The sequence below is a fragment of the Drosophila sulfurigaster genome, chromosome 2L, assembly GCF_023558435.1.
Source record: "Drosophila sulfurigaster albostrigata strain 15112-1811.04 chromosome 2L, ASM2355843v2, whole genome shotgun sequence".
NCBI classification, from domain to species: Eukaryota; Metazoa; Arthropoda; class Insecta; order Diptera; family Drosophilidae; genus Drosophila; species Drosophila sulfurigaster.
In genome coordinates, this window is record NC_084881.1 from 16,334,065 (window position 1) to 16,356,373 (window position 22,309).

Below are 22,309 nucleotides of genomic sequence, written 5' to 3' on the forward strand. Positions count from 1 at the left end.
TTGTGTAGAATATCCTTCAAGGACCTCAGAATGGGAGAACGAATATTTCAGATTTTCAGGCCATATGAGGTACAGCATTTTCTTAAATAAATTTCATTTTTTGCTTTAACTTTGTTATGTCCTTGCAAATGACGCAAGGACATGCTTTTTTTAGTCCTTTTAGAGCATAAGAATCGATGTGCACCAAAAAAAAAATGTAAAATTGCACCAAAAAATTTGCATACATTTTTTAAGGGTGAGGACCACAAAAATTGGCCAAATCTCACAAAATCGGCCGTAACTTCTATATTTGAAGGACTATCGCAATGTCCTTTTCACCAAAGGACATTCTCTTCGAGCCAAGTCGGATGACACTATCTAAAGGACGAAGGTCCTTCAAACACCGGAGATAAACAGGATTTTTTAAATTTTAAAAAGTCCTTATAACTTGGCTATATCCTTGCATATCCTGACGAGTCCTGTGCCAAGCGTTAGCTATTAGTTAGGGCTACAATCTGTCCAAAGGACATCCGAATCGTCCTGTAAATAACGGAGATATCAAGGATTTCCTGATTTTTGCACAATTTTTTAGATGTTTTATGGGAAACAATTTGATTTTTTCTAAGTCCAAATGACGTCATCGATTTTGCTGGACATGCAAATTTTTAAGGGTGAGGACTGCAAAAATTGGCCAAATATCACAAAATCAGCCGTAACTTCTATATTTGAAGGATTATCGGGATGTCCTTTTCACCAAAGGACATTCTCTTCGGGCCGAGTCGGATGGTAGTATTCAAAGGACGAAGGACCTTCAAACACCGGAGATACACAGGACTTTTTCAAATTCAAAAAATTCTTATATCTCGGTTATATCCTTGCGTATCCTGACGAGTCCTGCGTCCAACGTTAGCTATTGATTACGGATATAATCTGTCCAAAGCACATTCAAATCGTCCCGTAAATAACGGAGATATCAAGGACTTTCTGATTTTTACCAATTTTTTAAGATATTTTCATAAGAAAAAATTGTCAGTTTGCAATTTTTAATGTCGTCATAAAGTTGCATTAAAAAACGAAATACTAAAGAACGTATACTAAAAGAAAAGATAGGGCAGGCGATTTGTTGAAACAATTACTATTTTATTTTAGGTTTTGAAATTATTTAGCAAAAAATATTTGTAGGTTTCTTGTTTCCGTAGCAATTTGTGTTATACTGTTATATCATACTCTTATTTGCATTCCTTTCTGTATTGTTTTATTCTGCTTATTTCATTCATTATATTATAAGTATGCACAGAATTTAGGATGAGTTGCTGTTATTGTGGTTGTTGTTGTTGCTGGGCTCACACATAAAAATAACATAGCAATCGTAGCTTACTTAAAAATTAATGACAATGCTGCGTGTTAAACTTTTGCGTATCCTTTTAGCTTATACATATAAGACTTGCAATTAGATACATTTATAGTTATAGTTACAGTTACAGTTATAAATACGGATACGGTTATGGATACGGATATAATAATCATTGATAACAAATTAAAAACGTAAATTTAACTAAATGCTAAGCTAAAAACTAATGTACAAATAAGTTATAAACAATATGTATATTATATGTATTTACGCAAAAAAATTAAAGCTTAAGGGTCCGGATGCAAATTTTGCTTAATCCGTACATTTCTAGATGTCTAAATTGTACAATTTCAATTTCAAAGTTTTCGGGGTATTACAATTAAGGACATCAAGTGAATGTTCTGTTCTGTTCTATCCGTTGAGCTTAAGAGGAGAAGGAGAAGTTGTGTGGTTGGGGGCTATAACACATTACATATTATTTAATATACGATATACGATAGACGTTATCTCGAGTTGTGTGTTTTGTGGTTAGAATACGATAATAATAATATGTTGTATATATATAAATCTGGTATTGTATAGTTATATTATAAGTTGTGTGTATGTACTCGTATATTTTTATAATGCTTGAGCTAAATGCCTAACCATAACATTTATTTATTTACTCGTAGTATTATCGTATTTGCTTTGAAACGTCGTAGTTATGTGTTTTATGTTTTCCGAAGAGTTGGGCTACTGTTCTCTATATCTTTTAAATCTATTATACTTGTTACTCTTCTACTCATTTTGATTATTCACTGAGTCGCATTTCTCGTAATCGTAAATCGTAAAATGTGTGCACTCTTCTTCTCATTCTTTTTCGTTCCAAAGTTCTCTTTAGACTGTGACGGATCCGCTTACTGTGTAAGTGTGTATGATAGAAGAGAAGATATTTTATGCAAACACACACAGATACACGTGTTTGCATAAAATATCTTCTCTTCTATCATACTATATCTTAAATTCTTTAAATTATGTTATACGATTAATAAACAAATATTGTTGTTGCCTCTTGCTTTCGCATTCACAAAATCGCACTCTAAATGCACTTATTTACATAAAACATTTTCATTTTGAAATTTTCAATTACAATGTATGATTTTTTATCCTGTGTGTGTGTGTTTTATCCTGTTACTCTTCAAGACTTTTACTAGTTTATCGAGTTTTTCGGTTTTATTCTGTTCAGTTTTTATATTTGCGCCAAGCTATGCTTTTAGTTAATGATGCTCATTGAATTGTTCTACAATCTAGATGCGCGCGCCATATGCTTTAAAAGCTATCATCATCATCATTATCTTCATCATCCACATCAACATCGAAGTCAACACCTTCGCCCTCATCATCTTCATCATCTTGGTCGTCGTCATCGTCATCGCCCACAATCAGCTCCTCCTGCTGGTCATCGGTGGCCATCTCATAAGCCTCTTCGGCTGCCTCAGCAATCTGCTCGATGACGGCACGCTCCTCATAACCAACATCCAATGATGGTGGCTGCTGTCATGCGATGCTGCTGTGTCCATTGTTGGCGGCATCCGCATCGGCAGCATCCTCGGACCAGCTCACCTCCATGGGTGTGCCATTCAGGCTGTTCACCTGATCGAGCAGCAGCGCCTCCTCAATGGACATGCGTGACGGTTGCTTTTGGCGTTTCGATAGCGAACAGCCCGCTGCTGATGCAGTGCTTGAGGCGGACGAGCTGCGCATATCCTCCGATGAAGCTGAGCAGCTCTCGTCCTCTGAATTGGCACCGGATACCATTGCCTCGCCCGCGGACTCCTGTATCTCCTGGGATTTCTTATTGAGCGCCTTGGGATACGCATCGCAAGTCATGAGCTTCATTGCGGAGCTGCTGCATGGTCGCATCTCGGCCAAAACTGGCGGTGGCAACGGGTTCGGCGAACTGGAACGCAGCTCATCCACATGCCATTCTGATAGCGACGCTTCGACGTCATCGCATCTCTGTCGCTGACGCTGCTGTTGCTGCTGGCGCTGGGGTCGCATCTCAAAGGCTGTTGCTGCCGCCTTGTTGTTGCACACCGTTTGCGAGCGAGCTCGGCAGAGTGGACGCGGCGACTCGGGCTCATTGGTCTGGCCACGCATCAGCGCTGTGGCTGACATGCTTTGCGACAGCGGATTGGGACCCTGTACATGCGAATTGGAGCCATGACCATGGCCATTGGTGTGGCCATTGCTGGCGTAACTCTGCGACAGCTGCGGCTGTCGGCGTTGGGTGGGACTACGTTCGCAGGTGCTGCGCAAGGAGCCGGCACGTCGCACCAACTTCGAGGCGGCCACCTGTGGCGACTCATCGTCCATTTCGAGCACCCAGCTAACAGAATCGTTGCGTTCGATGACCCCCTTGATGACTGGCGAGGCGGGTGGCGATGTGTTCGATGTGTCGACACGCATTGAATTGCTTCGACTGTACGAGTGACTGTTGATGGAGATGTCGTGGGAGCAGTTGCAGAGCTCATGCAGCTGGGCTTGCACCAGAACGAGCTGCTCGGAGCGTTGCTTGAGATGATACTGCAGTTCCTCCTTGTCGCAGGTGAGACGCTTGCACTTGATGCTCTCGAGGATGAATGCTTTTTGTAACTCCTCCATCTGGCGCTGAATATCTCTGCAAGCGAAAGAGAGAGAAAAGGGAATATTAGTTGGGTATCCAATTAAAATTCTATGTATTCATTTTTGCTTAGTTAAGCTAAGACACAAACCGAAGTTTGTATTTTAACTAGAACTTATCGAAGATATAAACCAGTTGTACGAGTATATTATTTCTCTACTTACTTTTCTTTCTCTGTCTTGCTCTCGAGCTCTGTGCGCAACATTTCATGCTGTGCCTCCAGCAGTGTGATGTGATTACTTAGACTGCGCTGCTCATCTTTTTCCCGCTGCAGCTCTGCCACCTGCTTCGAGAGCGTCGAGTTCTCTGCCTGCTTTAGCTCCAGCACACAGCGCAAACTCTCCGTCTCGTTGGTTAGACGACACAGCTCGACGCTACTGTCGTTAAAGCTGTTGCTGTTGCTGTGGCTGCCGTTGCTGTTGCTGGGACCTCGACGCTGTGAGGAGGTGCGCAACACGCTGACCTCATCCTGCGACAAGGCCAGACGGTCGCGCAGATCGCGCTCCTTCAGCTGAGTGCTGGAGCGCAGAGCTTGCAGCTCCTTGGCCAGCTCTTTAACACGCTCTAGCGCCTCCTCTTCGCGCTGTGTGGCCGCGGACATGGAACGCACATGTGTGTTCTCCTTGCGTGTGAGCTTCTCACGCAGCACTTGCTCCTGTGCTTCGTGGTCACGAATGCGCGCTTGTAGCTGGAGCACTTTCTGCTCAGCGGCATTCACCTGGTCTTGTTTTTGACGGAGCTGATGCGCCATTTCCTGATGATAGGCTTGCAGCGCCTGTTTTTTTTCATCATATTTGGCCTGCAGCTGGGACTCCAGCTCGAGGAAACGTTCCTTGGCCAGCAACTGCACCTCCTGCACTTTATCTTGTGCTGCACAGAAGAAGAAGGAAAGATCACGGAGTTAGCATGATGAGCAGAAGTTAGTTATGATTTGTGACTTACCTTCTTGCAGCTTGCTGCGGTGCAGATGTTCCAACTCCTGCAGCTCTTCACACTTGTGCTGCGTCTGCTTTAGCATGGCAATGGTGTCGGCCAGCGTTGTCTGTGCCTTCTTATCTTGGCAGCTTAACTTGTCCATCTGCAAAAGAAGAAAACAAACAAGGAGTTTAGAACGGTTGCAATTTTGCTACCTGAGCCACCTCTTAATTGCTCGCGTGAAAATTGCTTTACGATGGGAAAATTCCCAAAGCTTGACCTTGACCACAAGGATTTACATTTTCAGTTCTCGTGTAGTGAAGTGAGCGTGGGAATAAAAGTATTCCTGGTAAACTCTTCAATTTTTAAGCATTTTTTAATGCATATCTATAGAATTGTACTGCAGATATTAAGTGTCCACTTAAGAGGAAATTCTGATGAATTCCTAAATATAAAGTAATATTGTTCTAGGAGAATTCTTCCGATTTTTAACTTAATAAATTTGTTTGATTTGGAAATAAAGAATTGGCATAATAATGAAGTGTGTACTCTGTAGTATTCATTTGCTCTAATAATATTAATATTAACATGAAAGTATGATTAATTCCTTTGTTAAAATAATGACTGAATTTTCAACAATAACCAATTATAAGTATAAATTTATAAAAATAAGAAACCTGAATTCATAACGATCGCAGTACAGTATATAAAAAAAAATTAAATAAACAAAGAAATATGTAAGTTAGAAGTTCCAGAAGTAAAAAATTAAGTACCTAATGATAATACTAAATTAGTTTATTCCCTCAATTTCTCCCACATAAATTTGTTTATACTTTCTTCTTTCTATTTTTAATTATCTCTCTTTTACCTCAGAATCGCAAGACAGATTATCCATTATGTTGTTGCTGCACTCAGTCCAGCTGATCAAATCAAAGTCCATGGTTTCAGCGGACAAATTCTCGTTGGTAAACACAAAGTTCTCAAACATTTTGTAAATTTAAATGTATTTGCAAGGAAAGCAACGTGTTGAACACGACGAATACTGCGAGTCGACTGATGACCAGCGACAGGATCGACAGCTCCTTTTATAGGCCAACAGGTAGAAAATGTCGTATACTTAAGGAAGAGCAACAGAAAGATGGCCCAAAATATTTACAGCAGATTTACGATGTTCGCAAAAAGGATTTTCGTTTCCTTTTCCATTTCTCATTTCATTTTTGAGCCTGAGTGCGCAAAAAACCAAAAAGCAAAATGGGTGTGGCTCTTGGTGGACCGAAGGGCGTTGTTGGCTACTCGTCAACGCCCCTCGAGAAAAAGAGAAGACCAGAAAAAGTTGGTAGCACACTCTGCTGCAATCGATCTGCAGCCAAAGTCTGCGGCTTAATCTTTCCAACGATTTCGCCCACACCTCATGTGGTTTTCTGCGCGACTGCAAAATTGGTCACGCACAAAACCCTTTCGGCATTACGTTTGGAATCTGGAATTTGGGGCGTCGGAATGCACTTCAATTTGCTCTCCTTCGCTGCGACATTTCAGGTGTTTCCGTATCGAACAAAATGTGTACAAGAAGCGCGTCTCCCTTCCAAAAATGTCAGAAGGATGCACACTCCTCCTCTTCGCTGGCGTCAACTCGAGTGCCGAGTGATACACTTAGCTTCGAGTACTTGACACAAATTTTATTAGCTACAACCAATCGCAATTTTCACGACGGACTGACTTGCAGTTAAATGGAGCTTCATTTTAGTCTTAAGAGTTGGACATTAGCGAGTACTTAAAGGGGTTGGAAAAGACAAATGGAAGTTGCTACAAGAGTTGCATTATTGCATGGAACTAATCGAGAGAATATACTTGAAATATATTTGATTTTTAGTTACGGAAAGTATATATATCTTCGGAAAATAATTAAGGACTAACACGCTTTCTAAATCCAAGTCAACAAAATTTCGATACATATTTGGAAAGAACTTGCTAAAACTATGTCAACCTAATTTACGCCTAATTTATTTACTCTTTCTATTTTAGTGGAAAAGTAGTTTGTTTGTGGAGTTGTTTAAACATCAATTCTTCAATTCGAATTAAGTTGAACACATCATTAAGTTATCAATAACAAATTTAAAATCGTTTTTTCATACCTATTCTATCATAACAAATTTCAATTATTTAATATTTAATCTTCCAACAATATATATTAATCTTCAATCGCATTTGAATATTAGTCATTGGCTTGTGGAATTAACTGCTCTACACTTATTTCTGAAGCAATCGCATTGGTTGCTCCACTTTCACCACAAATAATCGAGTACTTAATACTTAATCAACGACTCCCACCCCGAGACGTTTAAGCCAACCTCATATTTAGACTGTCGGACATGGTTAGCAATAGAAATCTGTCTATCGTCTGTCGTCGCAATACTTTGATTGTAATTACGTGTCTGTCTGCGTCTCAATCTCCGTCTCCGACTGCCACTTTGACTGTCGCCTTGTCGCCGTATCCTTGACTACCTGTATGTAGAAGCTACAATTAAAGTGTCACTGGTTTGTCCTTAATCCTTTCGACTACTTTAGAGTCTGCTGTCTGCCGTCTAGTTGTAGAATATCAAGAGTAACTGGAGTATCATTAAAATGCTGTCATTCTCCACGTCCTTCACTTCATCTGCGAACCGCCATAAAAATTGAAACACGCGCTACGCCAAGCGATATGAAGACGAAGATAATGAGAGAGACATAGAGAGAAGGAACCTATAGAACGTATGCTGTTATCCTTAATGTCCTTGTGCTTGTGCCTGTTTCCGCTTTTCACACCGTGTTGTGAAATCTTTAGCTGGATCATATTTTTAAATAAATATTTATGTTTGACAGCACAACGCAACACAACACACAAACAACAGCCGTTTAGGCTTTTAGTGGGAAAAACTATACGCAATATTGAAATTCTCTAGCGATTTATGCAAATGTGAAAATTCCATTGAAAATGCGCAACCAACCGCATGCAACAAGTTACACAAACATTGCGGCAAAGTACTCGAAATATTGTGCAATGAATGGGATTATGACACGGCAAAAAGAAATTGCTTTGAATGTACTTTCGTTTTCTATTATCCTTGAAGAAATGTGAAATGATCAAATACTGAGAGCAATAATGGAAATAAATTCAATAGAGTATGAATGCTGCACTTTAATAGTAAATTTTATATAAATATTTTGCTGCACTTCGCAATCTATATTAACTACTTTTTCAGTCTCGCCTTCTCTTTTCTACCTGCTAGCTAAAATCATTTGCGGTTTAGGAGTCAGCAGACAAGCAACATCATAAATCGATTTACGAGTGAAAATGGAAGCAAAGGAACAACTCTCCTTTGCTGTGTTAACGACATCTCAACACATCGCGATGCAAATGTCAAAATAATGTTGTTGTCGCGTATTTTTACGATCTTGTTATTGCAATTTAATGGTCAAGGAAATGCCAATTATCGAGCACTTCATCGAGACAACGAGAGAGTCTGCAACAGGTAATTTTGCTTTCTCTGTTTGCAGCTGAGAAAGAGCCACAAAATAAATGCATTCCTAATGAAGTTTGAATTAAATCAATAAATGCCACAACAATGAAAGCAAAATGAAATAGAATAAATACAGTGAATTACAATTGAAATTCACATATTGATATTTCAAGAGAGAGTCTCTTACTCAAAATAAAGTTGTAGTAAATGCATCAAAAGGAAGGCTTTTGAGTGCTGTTCTTAAAATATATAGTGCATTGCTAAAGTCATTTCAATAGTATAACTAACATAAGTGAAGATTAAAGAAATTTGTATACATTTGTCAGCACCTTAAACTGCTTTCAAACTTTGCAATTGAATTTCCATGGCTATGCCCGATAATAATGTCTTAATCAAAATAAAGTATTTAAATAATAAATGATTTAATGGGAAGCAATTTAAATTCTGCTATTGCAGTTTTAAAATATGTTATATTACAATAGTAATTTCAATAGTATAACTCACAGAAAGAAGGAAACGAGAATAAATGCAGAATAAAAGAATTTGAGGATGCCTTAAATCAGTTCAAACTTTGCAATGGAATTTCCACGGTTATGCCCGAGCTACCTTAACACTTTTGTTACTCGCTTCGTGAATAATTAGGTCGGGAAAGGGATCGAGAATGAGTGTAGAACAATCTGTCAGGTATTTCTCCTTAAGAATATGATATTTCATTATATTCGCACCTCGCGTGTTAACCGCTTTTATATTTACTATATAGAGAGCTGTTAAACCCGAGCGGTAGAAACTGTTAAAACTCGCACGTATGTGAGAAATCTACTCGAGAATTCTCTTTATACTCGAGTATGGAAAATCCTTTCGAGAATGATAACAATTAATTGAATGCAGAGCAGAGATCACACCCTTTTCGCATACCTCAAAAACAAAAGGGTAGAACTACTTTTACAGTAGCCGAAACAGATGTGGAAAATGTAGAGTAGCTCTCTATACATTCGTGTGTGTGTGTGTGTGTGTGTGTGTTGGCCAGGCCGAAACTAGAGTTTTAATTAGTGCAAACACAAAAAGAGAAAAAGTGGCCGAGGCATTAAGAATGCAACCCGGATATGGTTTCAGTTGCACTCTGGGATTGAGCGGCTTAGCCGAAACTGTAACAATTAAACGAAATTAGCTGAAATTAAAGCGCAGCTTAAGGCAAATTTCTAGACCATACACGCTTGGCCCTGGATTTTGGCCTTTTATTAGAGCACACACAGCAATCCCCTCACCCCTCACTCTCTCTCTCTCTCTTTTGGTTCTCACAGACAAAGGAAAAATCAGTCGAGCGCATTGCAAAGTGAACAAAAGTTCGGTACAAGCTGCTGGCAAGGACTTTTGCCTGGCGCCTGTTTTTCTGCACAAAATCCTAAAACCCTTCGTCCATTCAATTTCGTTTTCAATCTCACCTGCATGTGCAAGCACTGCACAACAATGGCGAGTCCCATTACTTGACATTGCTGTTGCTCCTGCTGCTGCTTTCGGCCCTCCAGACACTTTGTTAGCCGTTCGTAGTTCAAGTAGCCGTTCTCCATGAAGCACTTGAGCAGGGGATTCTCCTCCGCCTGGCTGTGCAGCGAAGTGTCCTGCAGAGTAAAAGAGAAAGAGAGATATACCGAGTTGTTTTACATAGTTCAGACTGCCTGCCAAGTTGTTGTACCCACCTCATTTGTATTGGGTAAGCTTGCTGTTAATTCCTTTAGCTGTGCCTCCGTTTGTTCTGTTTCCAAGGGGCAGCTCGACTCCCTCGAGTCTTGGGTGCGCTGCAGCTTGGGCGCCTTCTCTGTGGCACAGCTGCAGGTGGCATTTTTGGCATCTGCCGCACCGCAAATGCAAAGCAGCTCATTGCTGATGGAGGCACGCTTCGAGTCGCGTGGCGTTGCAAGGATTAAACCCAATTCATTGAGCTCCTGCAGCTCCGTTTGATCCACGCCGGAACGCAACGATTCTGCAAGAGAGTAGAGCGAGAGATTATGATTAAGAGATTATCTGTGGATTGTTATGAATATCATAATTTTGGTGAATTATTATATAAGCAACAAAACAGCGAAAGTTGTGACTGAACCAACTAATGATGACTCAGTTGGAGCTGAGCTCAACTGCTTGTGTCATTTGCAGTCTCCAAGATTGAGCGATTGAAAGATGAGTAATTGCTGTAGATGAGCGCAAGAGTACAACATAACAACAACAGAAAAAAAAAGGGAAAGCAAATACAAGTATTTATAGCAGAGACAAAACAATGTCTTCATAAATTACTCACACATAGGTGTAGAGCAAGTGAGGGGCAGGGTCAAAGGCCTAGAGCCGCCTTGTCTCATCAATTACACGCGAAACGAGCCACAACTACAACAAGAGGGAGCTGTTGGGGTAAGAAGAGGGACAACTTCAAGGGGCAACTTGTAGTTAAAAGAGAGGCTTGACAAATAGCTTAAGAGTTCGCTGCCTCAACATCCAAAAGGTGTTTCGGGTTCAGCAACCCATCATCATCGATCCATCGATCGACGTCAGACTGTCTCTCCTTCTACCTCATCTCTCTTCTTCTCTGTCTCTGTCTCTGTCCAACCATAATTTATGCGATTTCCTTACAAGCACGCGCCATAATCAATGGCTTTGGTTATGTAGTTGCCGCATCAATTTATAGCCAAAGTGCCAGCTACAAAACTGTCAACGCCAACCAGTACAACCTGTAGCCAACAATTGCTTAGTTGTACTTGTAAGTTGCACCTCCACTTGTTGCACTCTCTGTTCGCTGAGGCATTTCTGCTTCCTCGGCCATTCATCAATTTCCGACTCACGGTTTATTTACAGTTGATTGGCTTCAAATGCTTTCATTTCAAAAATTCATTTTAAATTTCAAATTAATGTTCAATTTCAATTTAAAATGAGCCGTTGAAATGTTGATGATTTTGTCACATTAACTTGTGATTTATTTTGTTATGTTGTAATTTAATTACAACAAAATTTATTATAGTTTGCAGCCAAGTTTCGCTTTTTACTTTAGGATTTATTTTGCAGTTCGTTTCGCTTTTATCCATATTGTCATTAGGGATTTATTTTCCCAAGTTCTTAAATGATCATAGATTCAATTCTACTTGCAGAAATAGATATATTTCTATCTGCATTTCTGAATACAAAAATACTTTGCAAATTAAATCAACATACTTTAAAATGTTGTACAAAGTATCATATTGCGATCATTACACTATGTTGAATTCCTTTCAATCTCTATTGAATTCTCTTTCGCAATAGCCATACAAGTACTTTTCTCTGTCTCGTTTCGATATCAGACTTGACCATAAATTATCCAGGCATTAAATCAATTACTGTAACTGTCTGTAAATGAGACGACATTTGTGCAGTTTATGGAAATGGAAACTCACAAGATTACTTATGTTTTTATGTAATGCAAAGATGGCAAAAAAAATTAACTAAATTGTTGACAGAGCGAATACCAAATTTAGCTAAAGTAAATATAATAAATTGCATTTCCTACAAAGAGTCAGGAAAAACCTTCGTTGACACGATGCCTAAATAAACAGCGTAACGATTTTTAATAGGATGCGGAAATTTCAAATCCGAAATCGAAGGGAATTTCCCCCTCGCAAGTTAATAATCATATTTTGCAGCCCAACAACAGATGCGTGTTAAAATAACCATTAGCAATTAAGTAAGGACAACACCTGAGGAGACGCGTGAGCTCAAGAACTGGAACTTCCAATGCCACACGACCTGAGGAAATTCTCTTTAGAGCGAAGAGTGATGCCTGGCACACGTCGATATTTCTGCGAGATTCTGCAATGTCAATTAGGCAATTAAATGGCATTAGTTACAAGACATTAATGCCTAAGAAATGCCAAGGCCAAGACTGTCCGACTGGAGCAGAGAAGCATCGACGTCTTCGAGTTCTCACGGATCTGTCTGCTGAACAAGTTCTTCTCGCTGACAGGATCGCACCATGGGGCAACTCAGTCGCAGTCGCAGTCTCTTCTCTTTCACGCTGAGAGAGTCGGCAATTGTGCATTTTATGACTGGCAAACCGACCACCTCAGTAGTTATTCGCTTGAATGTGGGCACTACATTCGCCATTCATTCCATTTCTATATATTTTTTGTGTTTTGTGTGTTACTTTTCACATTTCTCACTTGGCTGTTTTACGACGGACGCGGAAAAACCTGGCCAAGTTGAGGGTGTTCGTTTCATTGAGAAATATTTCGGTGAGAAATGTGAGAAAAGTAATGCTAAATTGCTCGGAAGGGATTTTCCCACGATAAAAATTAAGTGCAGGTTTGTTTTAGACCAATTAAACTAAAAATGCTACAATTCTCTCTAAATAAAAGTAAACTATAAATACTGACAAATTTGCTAAACTTTTAAGTGCTACTTTAAATTAAGTATCATTATATATAGTTGATTAATTATTCCCAAATTTTGATACAGCTAAATATTACAAAAAAAGGGTTCAATCAAATATATGAATTACTCATTAAAAATTCAATTTATGAACTTATAAACTTAAAGAACGCAAATATAGATTTTCTTGGCTACTTAACAACTTTCAAAATAACTTTAATACAATAAAAAGTTTTTATTTGAAGAAGGATTTTCGCATCTAAAAAGCTACAATCAATGCGAAGTTTGCTGTTAAATTTTTAACTTAAAATTCAGTTATTGTTTATTTATGCATTTAATCAAAAGAACATTCTTTTTTTTTGTCAACATTGTCAACTAAACTGCATAAATTTCGCATTAATATTTGTTTTCCCATTCATATATTCAAACACTATTCCATTCACATTCTGGACTTTCATTTGGTCAGCCAAACTCATAATGACGGTTTTTTTTTCTTCGGGGGGTTTTCTCGCGCAGTTTCAGGTTCAATTTCAGTTTTTCGGCTGGAAATCAACATGTGTCAACGCCTGCTGTCTGACTGTCAGTCAAGCAAGTCACACTGTGCGACGCGTCGGCACAGTGGGCTGCTGTTGCATATGCTCGCTCAAAGTCAGAGCTGTCAGCATGCGACGTATGTTGCACTGACCACAGACACACACACATGCTCACAGTACACACACACATGCTCACAGTACACACACACACTCAAACGAAAATAATTGAAATTCCGAAATATCTTATTTGGCATTAGGCAGCTGCCTAAGTGATTGACTTTGCGATGCATTCACTCACACACACACACACTCTACAGCTACACACACACACAATCAACACCCATGCGTAGTTTTGCCCGTTTTGGCCAAAATGCAACCTGTCTTGGCCCAATGGCGACCCACAAAAAGTGCAACAAAAACATGTCCAGCGGCAAAATGCCCGTAATTAAAAGCTAAAACAACAATAATGAAAATCACAACTACAAAACCAACAACGAATCAAAAAACTGAGAAACAGCAACTGGCATTTCAATTAGCTGCGTTTTGCACAGCATAAAAATCTCACTTGAAATCTTTTCGGGTTTCTGTTTAGTTTCTGCGACAGCTTCACAACTTCGACCTGAGCTGTGGCGAGTGGGAGGAGGGATGTAAGCGGGTTTGTTGCCCTGGTCCAGCAGCAGTCACTTGTTTATTTGCAGTCTTTCTGTTTTAATTGCAATTTAACTGCAAAAGTGTTTAGTGCGAAAGCGAGAGACACGAATAACAAACAGACGGACGGACAGACATTTGAAATAGTTAAAGCGTCGCCCATTTAACAGCGCTTGCTCTTTGTGGGCGGCTATGAAACAAATTTCAAGTGGAATTTATTCTCTAATTCGCTTTGTGAAATGTGCAAAAGCACTCAAAGAAAATATGTATAAAAAATGATGCGCATATTAGCTTGAGTTAGCTCATTTCAAAGCTCTTAGCTTTAGCTAAAATTCATCACTTAAGATTGCTTTTTATATATATAAATATAAATGTAAAAAGTAATAGATACCATACAATATTTTACTTAATTATAAACGCACATGTTCGACAGAATTCTTTCATTACTATCTTTGGAATTTTGTACTTCTTTTTTAATAAAATTCTCTGTAATTTTGATAAAGTTCTTTCAACCTACGCTTATCTAAATAAACAAAACCGTTCCCTTGTAGTATTGACAGCAAAAACAATTAATCAATTTTAATATTGTTATCATTAAACTATTTAATAACAAAAGTTAACCCTCAAAGTCAACATAAACTTTCGACTGTTTATGGCAACAGCTGAATAAAGCCTGCTGAGGATTACAAATATTATTCTCTAGGCAAACAAAGATCTTTATCACTGCACAAAAAGTCCCTACAAAATGTGAAATTGGCATAAATATTGTAAACTTATTTGCGTGTTCGATAAATTGTGCGTCTACAATCGATGCGTATAAACAATTTACAGTTGTAAACAACGTGCGAATCGGGCGAATAAAAGAAACTAATAAAAGCAACCGCAGAGCGGAAGAACTTGTCAGAAGAATCAGATTCGCCGCTGCGTTTTATAGTGAATGAACGACGCCTGCTGAATGTCAATCAGAAACTGAAAGATGAACATAGAGGAGCTAGTTGTTGGCAACCTTATGATGAGTGAGCCAACGGATTGTTGAGCCATCGTTGAAAGACAGCGCCATCTGGCGATGTATGACTGTAGATGTCTAGCAAGCAGTTGAAAGAATGTTTGTTAGTCAGCAGTGCTGACTCAGCACTAAATATTATATTATCGAAGAATTCTATTATATATGTTATTTTCAGCAATAAACACATCACTTTTGATATGCATACTCGATTCATTATTATCTCTGTATTCTACAAATTTCATCAAATTCAGACAATAGAGTAACTTAAAGTCGTCTAGTTTTCTTTTAGTTTGAAATGATTTTTGTTGCATTACATTTTACGGTCTGGACGTAATTCAAGGTCGTACCCCCAAACCACAACAAAAGTCCTCTGTCGTATTTATATTTATATGCGTTGTTTTTTAATCTATTTGTATAGTAGCATTTTTTTGGCAGCAATTCTAATGCTTATTTATAGAAAGTTGTGCACAAGTCTTTCCAAGTCGATTCCTTGCCTATTTGGCACAATAAACCAGTTGAAACAAATTGAAACCAAACACAAACAAATACGCAAAACACTAAAAATTAGCTAATTAATCAGAACCCAACGACATTACATGTGTCACTGCAAAACGGAACGAATTAATGATTTTTACGAGAGTGCACTCATAATTTGCAAAATCAAATGGCACACATATGCGCGAATAATACAACAATATAATACACATTATATATGTATGTGTTTATATATTTAATATTTATTGTATGAGAATTTGCGGTTGTGATGAATAAGAGGAAATGTTAAGGAGTGTATAAAGAGGCAGGGGAAAGTCACTTTCTACGCAATAGCAGAGAATTAAATACTCTACAAAAATAAAAATTCTCTTCTATGTTTTATTACTTCTCTGCTTTAAATGTAAATGCTAATGCGAAACTGATGTTGACTAAAATATACATATGAACACATACAATGTATATTTTTGTATGTATTTCTACACATCGCATATTCATTTGTTTATTCTGCGGCCAGCTCTAGGTCAGACCTCATAATACTCGCGTACTTGTATGCTTTCCTACACAGTTCAGTTTTTAATGCTCATTTTGTCGTCGTATTTCTGTGATTTTTGTTGATCTACGCTGAGGCCTGTGCATTAGCTTCTCGTTCGAGGAAATTGCGTCGAAATTCTTGGCCAATGTCAGGCAAAGGTAGCAGAGTTGCCAAATTTCACAGCACTTACCGCCAATTCCCTCATCTTCTGTGTTTTCATAGTCACAGCTGTTGTCAAGTTTGGCCGACATATCACACATTTTCAATAGCAATAATAATAACAATAACAATGCAGTGTTCTCAGACAACTGCTTGTACTCCACATACACTGCTTGCACTTCAAGTATAACTTGCACTGCTTTAGAGCATCTTCAATAGCATGCTGCTTTCATTTTATTGCACATACTCGTATTGCGAATTGCATTTCGCTGTCGCCGCCTTTGATTTTAGCTATGTAGGTAAACGAAAAAAAAAGCGCGCTACAACAAATCTCACAGCCACGTTCAATGTTCTAAACATAAACTGTTAATGAATTCGATTCAAAACAACAAAAAGAGTCGCGAGCGCGCGGCGCATTGGACATTTCGCTTGGGCAGTTGCCGTTCGCTAATTGCGCCGCTCAACTCACCACAGCACTGTGCGTAGCCGCCACAGCAAACAACAACAGACGTTTGCCGATTGCCGCCGAGTTGTTGTTGAGTGTGGTGAGTATGCGATCGTTGAGTTTTCATTTCAAATACACACATGTATTTATTTGTATATCCATTCGTTAATATTTTCGTCGCCGTCGCCTTCGGTTTGCTTCTTCGCACTCGTGCTGGGCATTCACAAAAAGAATGCGCCTAATTAACGGAGAGACAATGCGGCCTATGACGTCAGTGAGTGCGAAGAGCATTTAAAGAGAGGGGGAAGTACACGAGAGAGAGCAACAGAGAGAGAGAGGTGACAATTGCAGTGGAGGGACTGAGGTCGTTCAATGGGTCACTTAATAGCTTTAGCAGAGCAGTCACAATCTTAATTAATTTCACCGCGCACAGTGGGTGAAATGAGATGAAAATATAAATATAAGCATAAATAAATAACTAATATTCTTATCAGATAATTAGCTAAGCATTCATAATTAATTATTTAATGCAAAAATCATCCGCAGCGAAAGACTTTCACTTGACCACTGTGCTGTCCAGTGGCTGTCCAACCCCCGTGGGGCCAAATGTTTGCAAAAAAAAAAACACTGTAGCCTGAGGCAACGCGACGGTTCGCTGTTGTGGCGTCTAATTAATGAGTCGACATAAATCAAATTTTAATCGCCTCAAATCATAGCAGCTGCCCCAAATGGGGGCACTACGCGTGGGCGTCAAGTGTTAAGTTTAAATTGCCTCTGCCACGCAATACTTGAGCAACAACTACAACAACAATAACGACAACAACAACACTTTGACTTGGCCTACTGAACTTGTCAACAAGTGTTAATTGCGACGACGAGCCAAAGCGCAAAAGAAAGAAAGAGAAGTGGAAGGGAAGGGAAATGGAAAACGCAAAAGGCCCAACGCGAATTGTGGGCCAAATGGTGCGTAAGTCAATAGCAACAGACTTGGCTTAATGGCTTTGGCAACACATCAATTTGGTCAGCGCGTCAACAGAGAGTTGGCAACACCAACAAAAGCCAAACACCAGGCAGAAAAAACTATAAAACAAACTACAACTACAACTCAACAAAAGAGCGGTCGAAATACAAATAGCTCATAAAAAAAAAACTACTCAACAGTCGGTCAAAACTCAGCAGTTTCCCTCAATGCTAATAACACCCACCGAGTGAATGAATGTAGGAAAAACCAACAGGAAATGAACCAATTTATTCGCAAGCCTTGGCAACAGCAGCCAAACTTATTTTCTCGCTTTATAAACTCCAGCTCATTATGCGTAAATTTGTTTATTATATCAGAGAGGAATAGTAATGAAAAAATAATAATAAAATCATAATTTTGCAGAGCTTCAAAAAAGCTGAGCTCAGTCTAGCTATTAAATAAATGATAATTAAGTAACAAAAGGTATAAAATATTTGAAAAGTCAATTTGTTGTGAAGAAGAAATATTAATGACGAAGGAAAGAATGGAAAAGAATTGAAAATTATTTCTAGTAAACGTAAATTAATTTATAAATATGAATCCCAAGTAAGAATGTGCATCATAATTAATAAAGAAACTAAGAAATACAATAAAACAAGAAGCTAATGACATATAGTATATAATTTTTAGACTTTTATAATAATCTGTTGTCTCATTTTAAGCACGTCTTTCTTGCCAACATTTTCTCCTGTGATTCCCTTTGAGAAAGATACTAAGCTAATGAAATATAATCTAATATTTTTATGCTCGATAAATAATTGAAAAATAATTTGTTGGCTCAACTTCAACAAACTCATTTAAGCTCAATTTAAGTTCACTCACAGCATGTTCGTTTCTTCATAACATTTTCTCCTGTCATTCCCTTTGAGTTGACACGTTTTTTCTAAATATATTCTGCCTACTTTTTGCTAAGCAAAAAAAAACGAATTACCATTTACAAGTGCCACACGCAGCGAGAGAAACAATTTCTTTGTGACGAGTCTAAGATATATTGTTAAACAGGCACATGACCTTAATTATGGGTTACTCGAAATGGCTAAAAGAATTGCGATGACTTGCATGCGGGCCAAAAAAAAAGAGAGAAATAAACAAGTTCAATGCAAATGGCACACGCCACAAACTAGCAATAAACAACGACAGTATTGTAGATGGACAGCAGGCTGGCCATGAAAAATGTGCCATCTGCATTTAAAACAAATTTGCTTATCTTGCGCCTTTGCATGCAAATTGCGCATACGCCCCGTGTGTTCGCAAGCAAGTCAGCAAGCAGACAAGACAACCAACTTACAACCGGCAACCGGCACTTTGGCTTTGGCTGGCGGCCAAAAACTACTCGAGAGACTGAAAGGCGGTTATCAATCAATTCGATGTGGCAGTAGCTTGCTTCGGTTGCAGCTACTGCAGTTGAGAGTTGAGTGCAACAATTTGTTGCGCTTTGCTGCACAGACGCAGCCAGTCAGCCAGCCAGCCAGGCTGACGTTTTGCTCTGCAATATCCATTAGCCAGAGCCAGTAGAGTGTCCATTGGCCGTTACGTCGCTTGCACTTGACTCCATTAGTGGCAGAGCTTGTGGCAGCATCTACGCTGGAGGCGCCACAGTATGTGGTCACAGTTTGTTAATTCCAGCATGCAGCAGTACCGTTAATTAACGCAGCTCTGATTTAATTATGCCTTGCTGTTGTTTTTCTTTTATGTTTATTGAATATTTCGATGCTGTGCTGTGTTGGGATTATTAATTAATCGATTTGGGGGAATTTTAAAAGCAAATTGCACTTAAGATTGCAAGAAGAAGCAGATGCGTAAGATCACTTAACGATGACATAATCATCGCTTGTGGAAATACATGAAATGGACATAAACGACGAGCAAAATACGCTATAAATGAGACAGACAAACAATGAGGAGAATGTTCAGCAGCAGTTTGCGGGGCACTGTAAACAAGCAGTTAGCGTATAACAGTTTGAGAGCGATTGATACTGCGCATGTGCTTGGCGGCGCTCTTTCACCAGCTGCCTGTCAACTCACTGCTCACTGAGCAATAAGTGTCAGTGTGTCAAAAAGGCATGCACACACACACACACACACAGACACACTCTCGCACACATGGAGTACACACACATATTATGCAATTTTTATGCTGACAGCAGAGCAAATGAGAGAAAGTGACTTGTCGAAGTGAGAGCGAGAAAGTACCGCTTGTTGTGTGTTCTACACAGCTAATGTTGCTTCATCTACACTTGTTCTTCTTCTTCTTCTCTACATGCTATTATTGTTGTTGTTGTTGTTACTGCAATTACTGATGAGTCATCATCCAGCTTATTTTAGTCGGGGATATCATGAGCTTAAGTCACATTAGTCACACACCACAAATTGTTCTCGGGTTTTGTACTTGTAAGTTTTCCTCTCTTCTACAACTACTTCTACTTTTTCTTCTTCTTCTTCTTGTTACACTCCCTCAACACAATGTATTCAGTTGAGACAGGAATTTCTTGTTTCGGTTAAAAATCAATAATGGTCCATGGGGCAGACGCCACATGTGGGCGCCTCGCTTCTTTCTACACACAACTCTTGTTGCGCCTCCTTTTTTATACGCGAGAACATGCGCAGAAAATGCATAGAGATGATATGTCAAGAATGTGTTGACAATAATAAACACAGCAATAAAAATAATGAATGGATGATGAGAATATAGAGAAAAATCAAAGCTGGATGAGAATCAATTAATGAAATAGTCTACCAAATGGAAATTAAGTCAAAAGGAATAGATTTGAAGCAGCAAATTTGATGGGGAGTTCTAGATAATTATATTATTTATATAATTGTTTATATAAAAAAAAAAAAAAAAAAAAATTAATTTGCCTACGTACGAATTATATTTTCATAATGGATTATTAATTTACTGACGAAATCTTACTGAAATCTTGTAGAACTGAGAATAAATATTAAAGTTCTATAATGATATCTAATCCTTGACAATGTTGTTTCGATTCTTATAAAATTTTTCTATCTTATATTTCTATGAAAATTTTATATTTTCATAATGGATTATTAATTTACTGATGATATATTACTGAAATCTTCTAGAACCGAGAATAAGTGAAGCTCTATTATAATGATATTTAATCCTTAGCACTTTTGTTTCTATACTTATGAAATCTTCGTAATTTTCTATCTTATATTTCTAATACAAACAATTATTTCTGTTTTCTGCTCAATCAACAAAACTTTGTGTGACTTTGGGCAATCTTCTTTACGATCCACACAAATGGCTAGACAACAAAACAACAAATTTTGATAATTAAGCTGATATATACTTATAAACTCGTGTTTTGTCTACCCAATGTTTTCTATTTATAAAAAAAAGCACAAACAATCGGATTCGCAACGCGTCAAAAAGCGAAAATGAAAACCAAAGTAAAGAACAGAAAATTATGTTTTTTTTTTTGTAGAAGGTGGTGGGGGGGAGGAGAATAGATCTTGACTGGAGTTCTAATTGCGACAAAGACACCGAAGAGTGGAAATTTTGGTAGCACAAAATTTGACGGCTCGTTTGTTAGGTGGAACTTAGCAACAATGACACGAACAACAGCGCACAGGAAATGGTTGTAATATGTTGAATGTTGCATGTTCACCGCCCAGAGCATGTGTAACTTATATAAGACATCAAATTTAATGTCTCTCGCGTTATTAGATAACCGCTAAGCACTTAGAATTTGATAGTCAGCTAGCTGTACTTTTTTTATTGTCTATGCCTTGTCATTTTTTTTTGGTTTTTTGGTTGTTGGTTTATTGGGTTGCTTCATGTTGAGCGCTTGACTCGCTCTTGTTAGCCAAATAGCCGCTGGCCGCTGACTGCGCACTGCCAATTGTTCCATTGTTCTTCACAACTTTGTGTTCAAGTGCTTGTGGAGTTTCTCAAATGTAAATGGGTCAGAAAACTACCAAAAACAACAAAAAAAAAACAGTATCAGATATTCGCTGCTGCTGTTGGGTTCGTCTTTCAATGGCAATTAACAATTAGCTGGCAGATTTTTGATACCCTCAAAGCATAAACCCGGTATTAAGATCAATATCTAGACTGAAGACGCAACAACAAAAGTTGCATGCATCTGCATGTGAGATCTGAGTGTAACTGTAAGCGATGGAGTTTTGGTAAATTGTATGCAGATATGCAGATTTAATAAGGGTATTATGTATATTAGGCATTATTATAAAGTATTACTCTAACAATTTTGAAACGATTTTGAAGGTTTTCAATTTGAAAAAAAGAGTAGAACTGATAATAAATATTATCTTTAATCTGTTAAACCCTTGAAGTATTTTTTATGTCAATATTATAAAACATGTTGCTGTAGGGGAATAATAAATATCTTCTCACGATTATCCTACACTTTGATTAGGAAATGTTCTCAAAAGTACCACAGCAATTATAGATAACATTAATAAAAGAAAACTGTTGATAAACAGAGGAAATTACAGGAAATGTTTGGGATGACTTCTAATATAACAGCAGTGCATTCTTTTTTTAAGTTGATCCTACATATATTGGAACCACACAGTCTATATCACTATTCACTAAACGTATAACCAATAACAAAGACAAAAGAGGACATTCATTCACTTCATAGAGCACCTACTACAGGGTATTTCACTAGCATATGTTTTGTTTTGTGTTTTCAGTTT

At 38.3% G+C, this 22,309-nt stretch overlaps 1 protein-coding gene across 1 annotated transcript in view; it reads right to left on the reverse strand.

Moving 5' to 3' along the window:
- Positions 1-2,482: 2,482 nt before the first annotated feature.
- The window catches only part of LOC133845919 (serine-rich adhesin for platelets), a 100,290-nt gene continuing 80,463 nt past the window's right edge, over positions 2,483-22,309 (reverse strand). Inside the window, exons 6-10 of the mRNA XM_062280989.1 lie at positions 10,102-10,385; positions 9,847-10,023; positions 4,935-5,070; positions 4,157-4,862; positions 2,483-3,989 (exon numbers count right to left, since the gene is read on the reverse strand). Coding sequence (XP_062136973.1) covers positions 2,867-3,989; positions 4,157-4,862; positions 4,935-5,070; positions 9,847-10,023; positions 10,102-10,385 — 2,426 coding nt within the window. The 3' untranslated portion in view covers positions 2,483-2,866. The remainder of the gene's footprint in view (positions 3,990-4,156; positions 4,863-4,934; positions 5,071-9,846; positions 10,024-10,101; positions 10,386-22,309) is intronic.